At 34.3% G+C, this 17,677-nt stretch overlaps 1 protein-coding gene across 3 annotated transcripts in view; it reads left to right on the top strand.

Moving 5' to 3' along the window:
• The first annotated feature begins 621 nt into the window (after positions 1–621).
• Positions 622–17,677, top strand: part of Rabex-5 (Rabaptin-5-associated exchange factor for Rab5) — a 32,395-nt gene continuing 15,339 nt past the window's right edge. The window contains exons 1-9 of one of the 3 annotated variants that reach the window (XM_071589950.1): positions 622–713; positions 929–1,107; positions 1,195–1,334; positions 1,538–1,804; positions 2,034–2,163; positions 2,245–2,339; positions 4,211–4,467; positions 7,094–7,225; positions 11,303–11,545. In XM_071589950.1, the coding sequence (XP_071446051.1) occupies positions 944–1,107; positions 1,195–1,334; positions 1,538–1,804; positions 2,034–2,163; positions 2,245–2,339; positions 4,211–4,467; positions 7,094–7,225; positions 11,303–11,545 (1,428 nt within the window). In that variant the 5' untranslated portion in view covers positions 622–713; positions 929–943. The remainder of the gene's footprint in view (positions 714–928; positions 1,108–1,194; positions 1,335–1,537; positions 1,805–2,033; positions 2,164–2,244; positions 2,340–4,210; positions 4,468–7,093; positions 7,226–11,302; positions 11,546–17,677) is intronic. The other 2 variants (XM_071589951.1, XM_071589952.1) reach the window with 2 other exon arrangements.

The following is a 17,677-nucleotide window of genomic DNA, read 5'->3' as shown; positions in this document are numbered from 1 at the left end:
TTCTGCCAAAGGGAAATTCAAAAGGCAAATGAAGGGATCTTCTAGAAAATGCATATTACAGCATCTTTGAATATCTCATTTGTTAATTTTATGCATAGGCGTGTTTTCTTTTTTGACACAATCTGTTTTTATGCCCTGATGGGATAAAGAAGATATTATCATTATTAATTTTATATATTCATACTCTTCATTCCCTTTCAAGTTAAAGGAAAATTTATCGAGAAAAACCTTATGCTAAGCTATGAAGGGAAAATAATTGTCATCCTAAATTAAACCTTTTAGATTTTCAAGTAGGCAGTTATTGGATTGAAACATTTTAAATTCAATCATATCTTTTTATGTAAGAAGAAATTCTCAATTCTTGAGTAAAACATTCAATATTTTCCTCTATTATAGCCATCTAAACTTTATTCTGTAGTTTTATTATTCCATCTTAAAGAAAACCTTAGAAAATAACATAAATTTCCAAATAATTCCATTATATTTTAAATGTCAATTATATATAGCCAGTTAAATTGCCTCGCTTCGTTTATTGGAGGGCACAATACATGCAGCGCTTTCCCTAGCCAATTGAATTCTCTTAGAATTTCGACCTTCAACTGTATTTTTAATGTTTCAGATCGCCATTGCAGGCTAAACTGCGAAGTGTCAGTCGTGGCTATCAGTTAAAAATGGATATTCCGTAGTGTTCAGTATCACAATGATAGTGTAAGGTAGTATGTTTGAATATTGACGAGTCAAATGGAATTTTGATTGAAATTCTCTGTGAAATGTCGATTTGAAGTAAACGTGTACCTGGCTGATTTCTGAACCTGAATACTAATTCTATAATGGCATAATAACTGTTTATAGTGTTCGTCTTCTACATTCAAACACCCTCTAGTTTTGTTTTATCATATTGGAAATTGACATTAATTATTTTCATTAGGAGAACTTGAGAATCATGTATCCAACCAAGTTTCCAAAGCCTCGAATAGATCAATCTGATCTTAAGTGCAGGAATGGCTGTGGCTACTTTGGAAATCCTGAATGGGGAGGTTATTGTTCTCAGTGTTATGGTAACAAACAGAAAGAGAGATCAGGAAAATCTGGTCATTCAGCTCGTCGGTGAGTTTTTGTGTCTTGTTAACTGAGGAAATAGTTGATAAGAAATCCGCATAGTCGTAACTCTGGACTTGTTATTTGTCTTAACAGGAATATCCAAAGTGCAGAAAGGAAGCAATTTCAGTCTACCTCCGGATTTTCAAGATTCGAAGAAAAGAAGCGGTCTCAATCCGAAAAAACTCAAAAAATTTTAAAATCCTTGTCTTTCATAAAGTCTCCTAGTGCCAAAGGTATTCAGGTTTTAAGTTCTGTCATATTTATATGACATCTATGTTCAATAAAACCTTTTGTGATTTGTAGTACAATTTAATAATAATAATAATGAATTTAAGATACCATGTATATAATATTCTCACTTGTGCATACCTATCGGAAAGTAGCCGTGTGTGTGTTTGGTAAATTTCAGTATATATTATCAATGTTTTTTTTTTAGACTCTAGTCGATCAAGAACGAGGGAGGAAGAATTGATACGTGCCGTTAAACCAGAGTTGTGTAGACTAAGGAACGATTCATCCAAACTTTTAGAATCAGTTGGTTACGCCGTAGAACAAGATTTGCTTCGTTATGCCGACTCCTTTGTGGCTAAAGCGGCTCATCAAGCAGATTCAGAAGGTCGGCCTATTGAGGAAGTGGCAGAAGAGGCCCAAAATAATTATGTAGCTGCGATGAAAAGAATGGATGCAGTAGAAATTTATTCTGGTACTTCATTGCCTTATGTTTTTATTTTAATGAGAGTTTGAAATAATTTTTCAATTTTATAGTGGATCCCATTACAGTACCCTAAATAGTCAATGAATTTATGATTGTAAAATGGATATAAGTTTTAAGTGAACCCGTACGTTCAAAAGTTTGAACGTATTTTAAAGATTTAAGTAATATTTTCGAATTGTTTTTCGATTTAGTGGATCATTTTTCTTTCTTCCTGTAGCTGTTTCCCAAGAAGATAAAGAAGCTTTATTGGATTATTTTGAAAAGTATGTAATGACTTGTTTATACCAAATACTCTTTTGTCCCCCATCCACAACTGATGAAGAGAAAGACTTAGGGTTGCAAAATAGGTATGCTAAATAATTCTTTGTTGTGTGTCCATAATATTTTAAGGTCTTCTATGTTGCTCATGGGTCATTTTTTCTTTCCAGGATACGTAAACTCAATTGGATTACCACCAAGCATTTAGATTGCAGAATCAATGAAACCCAGTCAGAAATTTGTGACCTTTATACTGCAATTACAGGTAGTTATAGATTAGCGTTTTTGATACTGATTTTTGGTGGCCTCCACTTCAAAGACTTTTTAAAATAGCCCTGTGTTGAATATCAAGTTACTTTGTCATTTTGGTGAAAAATTACGTTTTGCTTAAAAATTACATTTTGTTTGCCTTTTGGCCAATTAATGTCTAAAGGTATACTGAATTGAGAATAATTATGTGAAATAATCATTAGTGTAATTTATTGAACAATTATACTGTGACATAATGTCATTTTGTTGGCTGTTTGTAAAATGAACGGAAAAATGAGTGAGTGAGTTTGAAAGAAAAAATTAGTGGTGATCCTTGTAGTTTCCATTATATGAAAAGAGATTCCATTCTGTGCAATCATGTGGAACATAATCCCAAATTCAGCCATGCAATGAACTTGTTTAATTCAGAGTGCAATATTTGCATAGCTGTATTTTCTGTTATTTTAAAAATTTGATAATTATTGTTGTCTCAATGTGTGTTTAGTCGGCTTGAAACTTTTCATGCTTATAATTGTATTGCCTGATGAGAATGCAATATTCTCTCAAATTTGGATTTACTCCACTCTACTCCCCCCCGCATCTGAAATTTTATTTCATAAGACTGCTTTGGCCAACAGCAAGTATCTGAAGAAATGTCTTGGGGAGTGTATTTTAAATTGAGTAGATTCATTCTCTTTTCCTGCCACTCAAATTTTGTATTATCTGACATATCCGGCTGACTATCTGATTCTGGGTATGTTGTAAGGTAGCACAAGTCCTCAAGCACAGATTAGGGAGCAAATGAGACAAGAGTTACAAATATAAATGGAAATTATAAATTAAGAATATATTTAAAAAATCTAAACCCCACTCTTCTACCTGAAGTTTGGTTTTGCTAGGTGAGGGGAACCTAATACTAAGACCAATGGGTATGAAATCCACACTTACGGTTAGGGGGGCCAGTTCCTTTTCCTGTACCATATATGGTTTTCCCGGAAGATCTAGCACTTGACAAATTGCAAAGATTGGGTGAAACATAGGGTGTCAAGATGCCACCTGGAATCGAAAATGGGCCCTTCAGTCAGTATTGCTCTACCTGCTGGATGCCACATCCGTCAAAAATATGAAACAAGCTTTAATTTCAAGATTTACGGAAATGTAGCAGATAACTTTATCTTTGGTTGCTGAAAAATTCCATGTGCAGCATCTAAAAATTTAAGCATGTGAGGGGGGTGGGAAGGGGGAGTTGTTTTTCCCATAACTGAGTACCTCATCATCTACATTAACTTTGGCTTGCAGTCTTATCTTAACAATTTACTATGACATTAAAAAAAGTAAGTTCCTAATGTTTTATTTTTGTTTGCATGCATGAATATTCAACTGCAACCAATGAAAAATTAATATTCTTCTTTTAGTGCATTTTGAAATAAAAGTGTATTTTAAAAAAGTTAATCCTGTTGATGAGCATTGGTGAGAGACTGCATCTATGGAAAAAATGTACGAGTGTAATTGTTGTGTATGCCCTAAACTTGAAGGTACCAATTAATATCAAATGTTTCTATGAATACCATTAGTATTTAAAGACTAGCTGCTGATAGATTAACTCAATGCAACAAATTAAATGTGAAATTTTGAATTATTTGTTGAGCAGATCAATTCAAATGGGTGTAATGCCCTCTAATTTAGGCCTTGAGGAAATTTGAGGCCTTGTGGTTCACTGTGTCATATACCCTGTTAATACCCATAGGGACTAATAACCTTGCTGAACACCCCTCTGGTTCCTGCCCTCTTTGCGATTTAAAAAGTGAGCTTAGGGATATGTTGTGAATTCTTGCAATTCATTTCTACTCATTAATTGTTGTTCCTGCTCTTTCATTGGTGCTCAAGATATACTAGGCATGGATTCTGCCAAGGCTCCACAAGACAAGCTTGCATGTGTTGTTGGCTGCTGTCAGACCATTCTAGAATTACTGGCAAGATCACAAGGTGGTCCAGCATCAGCAGATGACTTCCTGCCAGCTTTGATATTTGTTGTGTTGAAAGCCAACCCTCCCCGTCTCAAGAGCAACATTCATTATGTCACTCGGTTTTGCAACTCTGCCCGTCTGCTGTCTGGTGAAGGAGGATACTACTTTACAAATCTTGTAAGTGCTGAAAATTGTGTTTCAATGAGGAGTGAACCAAAAGCTATGACTACAACTGAAATATTGAATACCATTGAACAGTATCTAAATGAGCAATGCACTGATGTAAATACTGACGCTCTCATTGTCAACTCTTGCAAAGAAATTGTCCTGCCCCTAATCAAAGGCTCATGTTTCAATGGAAAAAAATTGTTTTTGAAAGGACATTATTTCTAAAATTATAGGGAGAGAATTGCTTTGAAAGAGATTGCCCCAAAACCAGTATAACTGCAAAATATCAGTGTAAACTCAGGCATGGGAACTGTGTGTTTGTATATTTCAAGAATCAAACATGAGGATGGTAAATAAAAAATTCGTTGGAGTCTAAGATTTTGTTGGTCATGGCTTGTGCTGGAATGTACTTTTCCATAGTGATATAACTATTCTTTAGGATGGCAGTAGAATGCAATTACTAGGAGAGAGAAGCTCTCAAGAAGTTATTGAAATTGCATGCATTCTAATTTGTTCTTCTTGATTTGCACTGTGGTGACATCATAGTTAAGATTAACTTTCTGGGTGGCCACTCAGTCAGGATATTTGGAAAAAAGTCTGCAATTACTCATATCCTTCGAAAATTATGGAGAAGGGTTGAATTTCTTGTTGAAGTCTGGAATTTGATGTGCAAATTAAGAATTACCAATGAGGATGATGGTCCTTTTGATTGTAACTCCATTTTTTGTAGGCCGTTGTACATGTAAAACCTGGAGTAAATTAAAACTATATCAGGATTCCAAATACTTGGGATAAAATTTGGGAAGAGAGAGTAAGATTGTTGGCATAATTGGAAAAAGTCAGAAGTGGAAGTTTAAAAAACAAGTGACCACCCTGTCATGACTTCAGTGTGGCCGTTTTTTTAAATCTATTCAAATGTACTCAACATGGTGGCTATTTTTGTGCTTTCAGTAGTAATATAAAAGTGTTTTTCGGGAAATTGGTGATTTCAATTAGAGTAGTAGATGATATACCTGCTGGAATATCTAAGTTTTATATAGAGTTCAGTCATATCTTGGATATGGTATTAGTGGAAGCTGTTGGCTATGTATATAGGAAATCTGGTGACCAGTTAATGTTTATCATGACCCCAGGGGCACATTGTTAATGTATGACTAGAGGAAAGAAATAACTAAATAAATGAATGGATAAATACACACATGCATGCACAAAAGGTGTGAAGCTTTGTTGTAATCAATATTGAGGCAACTCGGCCAAAATTCAGGTGCATCGATCTGTCCCAGAAAAGATTAGTGAACTGAAGTGTTTACATATATACCTACAAATGCTGCCCGTTCTGGTGTATTCTTTCTCGAGTGACTCTGTTATTGTTTGTTTTTAATTTAAAGTATATTGAAGATTGTGGCGCATAGATGCAAATATTTGTAAGAAGATTAGTGACGATACCCAGGGAATGTAATGTCATTAATATTATAAATGGCAAAACATGCATTAACTTTGCCATGACTGGATTGAATACATTCACTGTGCCATCATATGCATAATACAAACAGAAGAGTTGCACGGATATAAAATTACTTTTGATTTTGTAAATTTATCAAGTTCATCTGTTTTATGTAGGTTGCTTCTATAGAAGACCATTGTTTGAGTAAGAAATTAGCTGTGTAGTTTCCTTTACATGCTTTGATGACAAAAAGTCAATAATAATAATATACTTTATTCATCTTATAATCATATTCACATGGGGTAGATGTCGTTATTTTTCACACTTACTTTTGATCTGCAAACTTCTTTGCTCATATCACACACTGGTGGTTACAGAGAATTAAAAAGCTGGGTTTGGAATTTTGTTACTTTGTTTTTATCAACTACAGTTATTTGTCAACAATAATGAAGTAGGAAAAGGCAATGTGAAATCTTCTGCCAAAACAATTAGGAGTTAATCAGGCAGTGATAGACTCATAATTAAGATTTTATTGTTAAATGACAAATAAAAGTCTTACAAATTCTTTTAATGTTATCTTATAGGCCGTAAGATATTTATTCATTCATGTGAATTGGTGTACACTCTAAGAGTATAAGACCGAAATTTAAATTTTATTATAATTTTTATGCATTTCCCTGTTGGTGGCATTTGTTACATATTGATCCCACTTATTTAAATGTGCCGCTGGTATAAGCACACACTGAGGGGTTGTCCCTGGTGTACATCCAGAGAAAGCTGCCAGTGTTCATTGAAATTTCCCCATGGTATTAGTTTTGGAAATATTAATTGTACCAGTTATAAGATACTAATACCAGACAAAGATGATATGAAGTCATTATTATAATAAGTGAATCTATTAGTTTTACTTTTGCCCCATCATACGAAAACAGAATTGAAATCACACACAAGAAGCGGGTGAAATTAAGTATCTGGGGAAGTGAGCCTTATCATTTTGTAGTAGTCATTCCTTAATTTCTTATCTTAAGGGATTCCACAGTAATGTGAGGCATGCCATTCTCTCTTGAACTTGCAATACTTTTTCACACCTAGGCTAATTACTAAATATATGTAGCTTTTGTTTCTCTTCTACTAAATGGTGTATTTTGTTTGGTATTGATGAACACATTTTTCCAAATTATTGTCTTCCAGTGTTGTGCTGTGTCATTTATAGAGAACCTAACTGCAGAGTCACTCAATATGTCTCAGGAGGAATTTGATCAGTATACCTCGGGTGAAGTGGTTCCCCCAAGCACATGGGAATCAACTCTAATGATGTGTGAGGTAAGTGTCTACTTCGCTTAAAGTATATTTTTGCTGTAAAATATTTCAAAATTTTCCAACTGTGTAGTGAGAGAGTATTAAAATTAATTTAATGTTGTTCAGTTTTAAAAAATGTGGAACCATTACATATTGGTGCTCTCAAATTAGATAATATCCTATATTTTATCATGGCCCATGTATTAACTTCTATTTTTTATGAACAATTAAAATATGTCACTATTGTTATTTTTATTTATCAGAAAATTAATTTTGCAGGCTCATAAGTCACTTATTTTATAATTCTTATGACTTACAGAGTATTATGTCAATGTAGGTACTTCATAATGTCATAATTATCAGGATATCATCCAAGAAACTAATGATTCATTATACATTTTTATGGCTTTGCATGGTTTTCACAGTATGTATTGTCATATTGTGGTAACATGTCTTAAAAGAGGTATATTGTATCTACGACAGTGGATAAACATCATTAGTACTTTGCTAGATTGGTTGCTAGACACATAAACATTTTTTGAAAAAACATTATTATAAATTCATGTCGAAGAAGTATCCTAAAAGGTAAAATTGTGCATATGTATGTACATTCATGATTATTCTTTTTTAAGTGATTTGTTAATTAATAATTGTTTAATTGAATGAGACAACATCACAGTTAAACCTTAGTTAACCTTTCCTTTCAAAATTACGAGTAACCTGTCAATGACATTTTACTGTGGGAGGAAGTTCGCATAGATTATTTTTCATTTTGGGATAATGGTTAGTCATAGTTTTAGGCATGACTTAAGTTAGTAATGTGCTAAGCCCCATCTGATGTGATAAATTAACATTAACATGTATTTTTAAAAATCTCGATTGCATTTCTCTCTTGGCAGCACATGTATGATTTTATTACAGCTGTGCTCATACTTTTTCTTCTATCAATACGTATATACTAGTACATGCATTGATTTGATGGGCACCGCTTTGCTTTAAGGCAAATGATAAATGAAATGTAAATATATTAAAATACTTTTGTTTTATCATTGAATTACTCTTTATTCTTTTATATTCAAAGATAATTTACACTTACAAATAAGAAAATAATGGCAAACTTTTATAATTGAGAAAATTTTACCAATGATAAGAGTACTTCATCTCCTCTTGGGTATTTTTTGATTGTGTGTGCATGTCAATTTCCGTGAAAACATTGGGAATCATTTGGTACTCTAAATATTAATGTGTTATCTATGCCTCCATTCACAGTATTGTAACTTTCAATGAGTTAAAAACTAAGGGCCGAAGTAGCTCCATGGATATTCTCAAGTTTCTTTTATCGATGGGTATCAATGCTAATCCTTAACTCTAACCTTAACAAGTGTGAATATTAGGCTATTGAACATTTTAGCTCTGTTTGACTTTCTCTTCATAATGCAATCCAAAGAGGTATCTATCCATTGGCAGTCATCGTAATGCATCTTTAATTGTATGGTATCATATTTTGATAAAATATTGATGTTTCCAGCAAAAAGGTTACTGGCCTTGTGTTCATCTTGATGTTATGATTCGCCTGCCTACTCAGTCTTCCATAATGCAGTGAGATGGTTGATCTAACATAATCATGACGGGAGGCCATTAAATTTCATTGAAAGTAGTGATGATGATATCTTTCATAAAAACTTTTGAAGAGGTTTCACTTGTGCTAACATTTTAATTTTGTTATTTTCTATTGTGATTGGTTTTTCTCAGAACAGAATCTTAAATTAAATGGCACTCAGGGAACCATTATGTTTAAATATAAAGTTATTGTATTTGCAAATTAATGTTGTATTTTTGATCTTATGTTATCCCAATTCATAAATATTAATGTACTGTAATCAAATTCATTAATGTTAATACTTTTTCATCTATGTTAGTCAAGGAAATTAATGAAAGGGATATTGATTTGCACTGTTTTATATTATTTGTGCTTGAATTCCCATTCAAACTTTTTAAATATTGAGTATTCAAATTGTCAGGTTCCTTTAAAAACTGATGCAATAAATGTTCTCTTGCTGTGGAGGAAATAGACTATTCAGGCAGTAAAAATTAAGATTTCCAATGAGAACCTAGTCAAATTCTTTCCTTAAGGTATTATAATATAAATTGAAATTACGTTACAGTTAAGCTTTTAGTTTGAGGATCAAGCATTTTATTTGCATATTATGCATAAACTACAAGTATATTGAATGATTACCTTCATTGGAAACCTTTTCTTCCAAGGAGATTATTTTTATATACATGATTAAGTTCATGAAACTTATTCCATGGCAATGACATACAATCTAAGTTATGGGAAAGGTTTTATCTAAAAAGACATTTTGTAAGCCATATTCTCACTTAAATTTTGGTGAGATATTGCTTGTATGCAATATGACATTCAGTTTTAGATATTCATTTGTATATTGACCACTTGCAGCAACGTTGCCTAGTATTCAATATTGATGTGACGCATTCGAAGTAAACATGGCTTCGGCAATTTTTGTGTGTCATATCTCATATTAATTTCAATGTGAGGTGATGATTAGTCATTTTCAATGAATATGTTGTTTAACTGACATCTCATGATAATAGTGAAACTCTGTTCTAGCAGTCCTCTCTATTTGAAATGAAAAGTGACTACTATAGTGTATGACTTGCAGAAATTTCAAGAGCTTTTTATGCAGTGATCCTTTGCTAAAGTCTCCCAAAATGACTTTTCAATTCATGCATTATTGAAAAGTTAAAATTAACTCTGCTTTCCCTGTGACACTGGACAAGTAGTAATGTTATAAGCTTGTGCTTATTGTATCATCTAGCCTAGTCAGCCTTGTGACTCTCACTTATTTTCCCTAACTTTGAAGATTCGAGTGCAATAACTGGCAGGTTTATTTTGATTTTTTTGAACTGTAATAATGAACTTTTTCCTAACATTTTCATTGAGTGAAAGTTAATGAATACATTTAATGTGGTCAGCCATAGGTTTAATAGGGGAGAATCTGATTATTTAGTCCAAAAAACCTCTTTAAATGATGCCCTATCAACCTTAATTTCTAGTTCCCTTCATGTTGATTTTTACCCTATCATTTGATTGTGTCATATGAGGAGCAACTTCAATGATATCAAACAGGTTCTATTTATTTCATGATAAATGAGTAAAAGGAGTTACAAAAATTAAATAATGATAATGAAATGATGAAGTCTACTATTTTAGTAATTTATTTCTGATGTATACATTTTGTTCATTATGGAAGTATAATTCTATTTCATTTGCAGTTGTGGTTGGAATTGTAAAGTCCTGATTGATCAGAGGATACACATCTTCAGTCATTATTGTTATGCTCAATATATTTTCCAGACATGTTATGTATTTACATCTTGCAACTGAAGCTTGGTGTCTTTGAAGCATGCTATAACTGGGGCCTATATATATTTTGGTGTGTTGGTTTACTGCAGGTTCTGCATGAACATTTTTAAATAATATGCTCAATTATAATTTTGTCATATTCATATTTTTATAATGAAAGCAACAGGATTCATTGAAATTGCCACGGAGTAGAGGCTTTGTCGGCATTAGTGCTGTGAGAATTTTCTATTTGAAATGGTTACGGAATCCTGCATTTATTTTGCCATAATTTTCAAAGTTTTCTATTTCATGCTTATCACGAGACAAAACTGTGCAAGAGTTATCATCGTGTTGGTTTGCAATCAGTGCTTCATATCTATACTATGCGCAACTTCTCCAAAACTTTCCAAATATTTAAGTGCACAAGCAATAGTGAGAGGTGTGTTTCATCATTATCACACCATTCATTTTCTGCTTCTATCAACCATGCATCATAAAATATGAAGTATTAGAGAGGGTTTTGCCACCTACGTATTCAATTTTTTAAAAAATGCAACAGCTATTGTGCCAATTGATATGATATATGTGTTGATCTCTATACATCCTTGATTTTTAAATATTTGTGGCTGATGTGCATCCTCCAGCTCTAGCAGAAGTTTAAAAAAATTATCCATTAAAGTTGTCTTGTTGTCTTCTGGTTGTCTAATTACTTCTCGTTCTCAAATCATTGACAGGCTGTTCATTTATTGAATGAACATCTGGCAGCTTTGGAAGACTTGAGTGCTCGTCGAGAAAAATTGGACAAGACAACAGCACAACTCAGGGATGAGATATTGAAGTTCAGTGAAGAGATTGCCGAGGAGGTCTCTGCTGTAATTGCTAGGACACCACTGACTATAAAACCAAGTCGCGCTCCTACTCAACTGGATTCAGAAGATCCTCCAGTGCTTGAATTACCTTCACCAATTGTTCCTCAGGTTTGTTTTTATTGAAAGAAGGGATTAGACTTACATTTCAAATAAAGCCGTAATTTATTAAATAGAAATAGTTAGAAAACGTGTTAGAAATTGTCAAATATAGTCATCGCTTTATTAATTCAGAAAGTGTTGTGGTGGGTAATAATTCTTGGTTTAATGTGGTGAGCATTATGTTGAAATGGTCCTTTTCCAGGGATAGTTTGGCTCTTATGTGGTTGCTCAGGGTGGCTAGTTTAAGAGTATGAATGTAAATGTGCTTGGTCAGGCATGAGTGGCATGTGGTACATTTTCTTTAAGAACTCATTTGCCACCCTCAGTCCTGTTTGATCCCTCTTAGGAGCATTTGGCTGATGTCTTGACTTGTCTTAAGCTATTTTTTCATGTACTTTTTGCATGCATGCATTTTTTTATGGCACTGTAGACAGTGCATCCTAAGAAGATGCAGGCCAATCTCCCATCAAAACAATAAGTGCATGAGCTCTCGCCATCTTCTCTTTCCTGCTTTTGCTGGTTTGGACATGTATTTGGGGTAAGACGGCATTGCAAAAACAACTTGAAACCAGGTGCATAAATATGTAGTTTGAACTTCATATTTACAAGTTATCATATTCATGAATGGCTCAGTCTGATCTCTTTAAGAAAAATGCCGGGGACTTTTGATTATGAATAATCTCTAATTTTAAGAATTCAATCAAAAGAATGGAATGGAGGCCCTACTTTGTGACAATTCATGATCACTGAATGAATCAACTTAGTATTATTTCTCATACCTGGAATTTTTAGTAAATTTTTTTGTTTGAAAAGTACTTAATGTATTCATTGAATCTCTAATTTACCAATTGTCAGTATTTGATCAATATCTTCTAGGTTAAATTACGTTATATCTCAAAATGTTTGATAAATTAATTACTAATGTGCATGATTACATTTGATTTCAATTTAGTATGATTATAATGCTTTAGAAGTAGTATTTTTACATCTTTCCATCATATTTTGCATTTGAATTTTGACAGAATTCTGAATGGTTCTCTGTATGCCACCTTGTTCATTTTTTTAAAGTGATGATTTACATAATTCTTAATTTCAAAGAGAAAATATCTATCAATGAGCCGGTTACATCTATGGTATGACAGCATGATATTTTGTGGTGCTCACATGTAACGTTTGTTAGTTCTCAAGTTATTTTCATTCAAAATTTAGGTTACATTTGATATGCTGGCTTACGCTCATTTTTTTTATTAAAGAAGCTTCATTAATTCGCTGAAATTTTGGCATTAAAACTTTAAAAAATTATTGTTGTGCTTAGTTTTAATAGGTGCCAGAACTCTCATTCATGGCATAACATTGATTTGCCGCCCTAAAAAGACATTTCTTACAGAACTTCTCATCCTTTTTGAATCAAGAATTTCGATTATATTGTACTATTAATTGAATGACCAAATTGAGTAGCTTGAGTTGATGTGGTGGAAGTCAAACATAATGAATAACTGATCAAAGCTTTTTTCCACTTGATAAAATTTTTTTTATTTAATGACCAGGTTTTGATGTATTATATCATCATCACCTCATCACCTGATGATGATGTAATCATCGAAACCCAGTCGTAAAATAAAAAAAAATTATCAAGTGGAAAAGTGCTTTGATCAGTTATTCATAACTGAATGAGATTCAGTGCTGTTAGATTTTATTATGATATAATGGAAGTCACACTTATTATCAATTCAAAGTTTTGAAGCAAACCATGTCTCTCTTCAATAAAAAATTAATTGTGGATATCCGAAAATTTTGAAATTTTTCCACTCCTGGGAAAGCCTTTTTGAGTGGGCATTTGCTGATGTTTTGTTTTTACCTACCCAATTATTTTCTCTTCTTACTTAAGCTCAGATAGTAAACCAGTTGCATAAGTAGCATTGAGCTTAGGTAACTGGTTGCAAAATATACTACCTTGATCAAAAATTTCCCGGAATTTATTCAGAAAATTAAAAATACAAGTTTATTCATCTAAATCTATATTGTCCCCTTCAAAGTAATCCCCATCGACTGCAACACACTTATGCCAGCGCTTGATCCAATCCTCGAAACATTTTTTATATTCGGTTTTCGGTATGTCCATCAGTGCTTCCTGCGATTTTTCCATTACTTCCTCTCGGCTGCTAAAACGCGTTCCCCGTAATGGTTTTTTAACTCGATTGAACAGAAAGAAGTCACAGGGAGCCAAATCAGGTGAATTCGGTGGCTGTTGGATGGTATTTGTTGCATTTTTCATCAAAAGTTACGAATAATGATAGCACTGTGCGACGGTGCGTTATCATGGTGCAAAATCCACGAGTTTTCTGCCCACATTTCTGGTCTCTTTCGGCGAATTGCTTCACGCAAACGTCTCATAACGCCCAAATAATACTCTTTGTTTACTGTCTGGCCTTCTGGCAAAAATTCATGATGCACTACACCGTTGTAATCCATGAAAACCGTCAGCATTGCCTTCTTTTTTGACTGAAAACGACGTGGTTTTTTTGGTCTCGGCTCATTTGGTGAACGCCATTCACTTGCCTGATGTCTGGATTGCGTGTCGTACTCATAAACCCACGTCTCGTCTCCAGTAATGATCCTTTTGATGAATGTGGGATCGGATTCAGCCTTGCAAATGATGTCTTTTGCGACGTCAACACGGTCTTTTTTTGCATGAAATTGAGGTCACCAACTTTGCTGCTACACGACGGAAACCCAAATCATTAACCACAATGTCTTGGGTGGATCCATAGGCAATGTTCAAGTCCTCCGCTATTTCTCTGATGGTTAATTTGCGGTTATTGACCAACATTTCTTTTACTTTATCAATTTTTTCACCGACTTTCGATGTCGATGGTCTGCCACTGCGTTCATCATCTTCGATTGACTCACGACCACTTCTGAACCGCTCGTGCCACTGGTAAACGACCGTTTTTTTTAGAGAATCGTTGCCGAAACACTTTTCCAACATTTCCAACGTCCGTGCGCCACTAAATCCGTTTTTTACGCAAAATTTAATACAAGTTCGTTGTTGCAAATTTAAATCCATTTCTGCAATTGTAAAAAATCGCCAACACACACAGAGATAGATGTACTCTTGGCTACGTAACTTTTGCAAATGTCAAGTTATGACACTAAGATTTAAAGGGAATATCAACAACAGATGTACCAATTTAACAAAAAAAAACAGAACTCAAATCGGAACGATGGGAGCGCCACACGGTGGTTATTCCGGGAAATTTTTGATCAAGGTAGTATTTCCTTAAGAGAACTAACGGCATAACTGTTCATAATACTATATAGGAATAGTCTGATGGTACCGAGTCAGAACTGTGAGGGAGTTGGGGAATCATCACATCACATTGCAGGTCTTCGCAAGCAGACATCTGACTGCATTTTATCATCCATCAAAACCTTAGTGATGAGTTTAGCACTTATCTTGTGCATTGCCAAATTTTCCCAATCTTTGGAGAGCTTGTGCCACTGAAAAACTGCAGTTTGTGACATGCTTTCATTCTTAAATCCTGTCGAATTATGCCCAATGTCTCCGTATCTGATTTCTCCTGTCCAACACAAAATTTGACTGTGTACCGTTGTTCAATCGTTTGCTGCATTTTGTGCTTGCACCAAGTCACTCGACAGGGGTTCAACTAAAAGCACTATCTAGCCTGAAACAATGCTTGCAGGCAATTGGCGCTTGGTGCATGTTGAAGGTCATACCCCCACCACTGAGACTGCATGGTGCAAACTGGCTGCAACGTTCAGTCATACGAGGAAAATATTGTTCCTGATACTTTTTATACTAACCTTGTACACTCTTAAGGTTTTGCCAAAGGCAATTTTCATGCTTAATTCAATATGCTGAACATGGTTTCAACACATTGACTCAGCATCTTGTTCAAAATCATGCTTTTGTTTGACCATGGTTCGTATAATAAGTGGGTTGCAGTAGTCCAGGGGTAGAGTGTTGGACTGCTGACCAGAGGGGGTTCGATTCATGGGCAAACCTGTCTTGGCACCTGCAGCTCAACCCAAGTTATATGATTCAGCTACCAGATCATCCTGGGAAACCATAACCGGCACAGGGAAAGGAACTGGCCCCCCTACCCTGATGTGTGAATTTCATACGCCGTATAGGGCTTAGTACTGGGTGATCTCTACCATCACCTACCTAACCGACCTTTGGGTTGATAATTGTGTTTATGGTTTTTTTATGGTATAGTAAGTGTGAAAATTGACTTTTTTTCATTTATAAGAATGGAAATAAATTTTTTTCGATGAGTGATGCCCAAGATGCTCTCCCATTATTTTAAGGGTTCCTATATTTTCAAATACATTTTTCATAATTTCCAGCTCACGTTTAATTTTAAATGGTTTTATTTTATTTTAATCTTTTTGAAATCATATTGAAAGAAACTGCGGTAGATGCTGCTACAGTAATTTTTAGCAGGGTCATCCGGTAACGTGGTTTACAAGGCAACAATTCCCCGAGCGTGAAAATCATATGCGTTGACCAGGATTTGAACCAAAATCCCTCAATTCCCAGCCAAGTGTTTCACCAAGTTAATCCACGGAGGCATCCTGTTACAGTCCAAAATTTTGGGGGCATTAAAGGAACAAGATGTTCTGATGAAATACTGTACCTGTAGTGTACTTATTTTTTGGCAATGCTAGAGATGTAGATAGCACTGCCATCAGCACTGAAGAACTATTTTTTATGCTTTTGTGTAAAACTATTCCGACTTAGTGTTTTTGCTTATGGGGGATTGATGGCCACAGTCTCGTTCATCAGCTGATATCTATAGTGTGCCAGCTTCCATTTTTTCTCTCGTTAACTGTATTAAATTGCAAGGTTGCATATTGCATGGCATGGAAGGTAAATTGTAAAATTCAAAAGTATTTTTACTGGATAGGATTGAATCACACTCACAAAAATACTAATGGCTAAAGGAAATGTAGTCAACCCAGGGAAAACATCAATTCCAGTGAATAAAAGTATGGTTTGAGAGAAAAATTTCTTTCTGATAAGGATAGAGAAAATCATATTTTATGTATTATTGTTGTTCATAGCAATTGTGATTTATTGGCATTGCATTACTCTGTCATTGCATTTGTACTTGGTCTCATACTTCCCCTCAAAACTGAAAATATATACTGTCTCAGGGCATATTTAATAATATTAATCAATTTTATAGGTTAATTATAAAGTGAAAATATCATAAAGAGAATCAATAATAAATTTAAATTTTGGGATATCTTTCAGATAAACTGTTAGTGAAGCTGGGAGCGATTTGTTGGGTATCAGATCTACTGGAGGGACAGGGAATGTAGCTGGCCCCCATTATTACTGTGATGTGTGAATTTAATGCCTTTGGGCCTAGATTTATGTGAACCCTATCATCCCCTTTCAAATTGACCTTCGTGCTGAATACTCTCACGTAATTGAAGTTTTATTTCAGAATGTCTTGAACTTTAAGAAGGAATTGAATGTTTAATAATTGATATGAAGTGTGTGTAATCAAGGATCATATAACATCTTAGCTTTTTTGACTTATTTATTTTATTTATTTATTCAGTATTAGTCTGAAAACAGCACATTTTGGCCTTTACATCAAACTATTAACAACGATAGCAATGGTCACATTTACAAACACCCAATCCTTAGATGGAGGGAAACTCACCCAGGCGGGAATCGAACCCGCGACCCTTGGAATAGCAGACGAGGACGTTACCCCGCCGTCCCTGGGGTCGGCAATATAATGTAAGGTCACCCAACCTCTGTACAACTGGCAATAAAGAAAATAGCCTACTCTGCTGAGCACGGCGAAAGTTGCCTCAAACTAGGTCCTTATATCTGTTAGGCAGTGATAACTGGTAGACTAGCTTTTTGCGTTATTTTGTCGTACCACTCAATCTAGCTACAAATCCCCTGATCAAAACATCATTTTTTAAATGCACTCAAAGTGAAATTGGAGGAATGTGCAGAAACGATTACAACTTGGAAAATGGATTAAAATCAAACTCAGAGCTACAGCAAAGGTAGCATATGGTCAAATATTTAATGTCAATGGGAAGATTAATGTTACTTCTGTATTCAGAACTAACTTTTGAGTACAGTCAAAT

The sequence above is a fragment of the Hetaerina americana genome, unplaced genomic scaffold, assembly GCF_022747635.1.
Source record: "Hetaerina americana unplaced genomic scaffold, ioHetAmer1.1.p SCAF_4, whole genome shotgun sequence".
Taxonomy (NCBI): Eukaryota; Metazoa; Arthropoda; class Insecta; order Odonata; family Calopterygidae; genus Hetaerina; species Hetaerina americana.
Note: the sequence above shows the minus strand (reverse complement) of the source record. Positions and strands in the feature narration are given on the sequence as shown.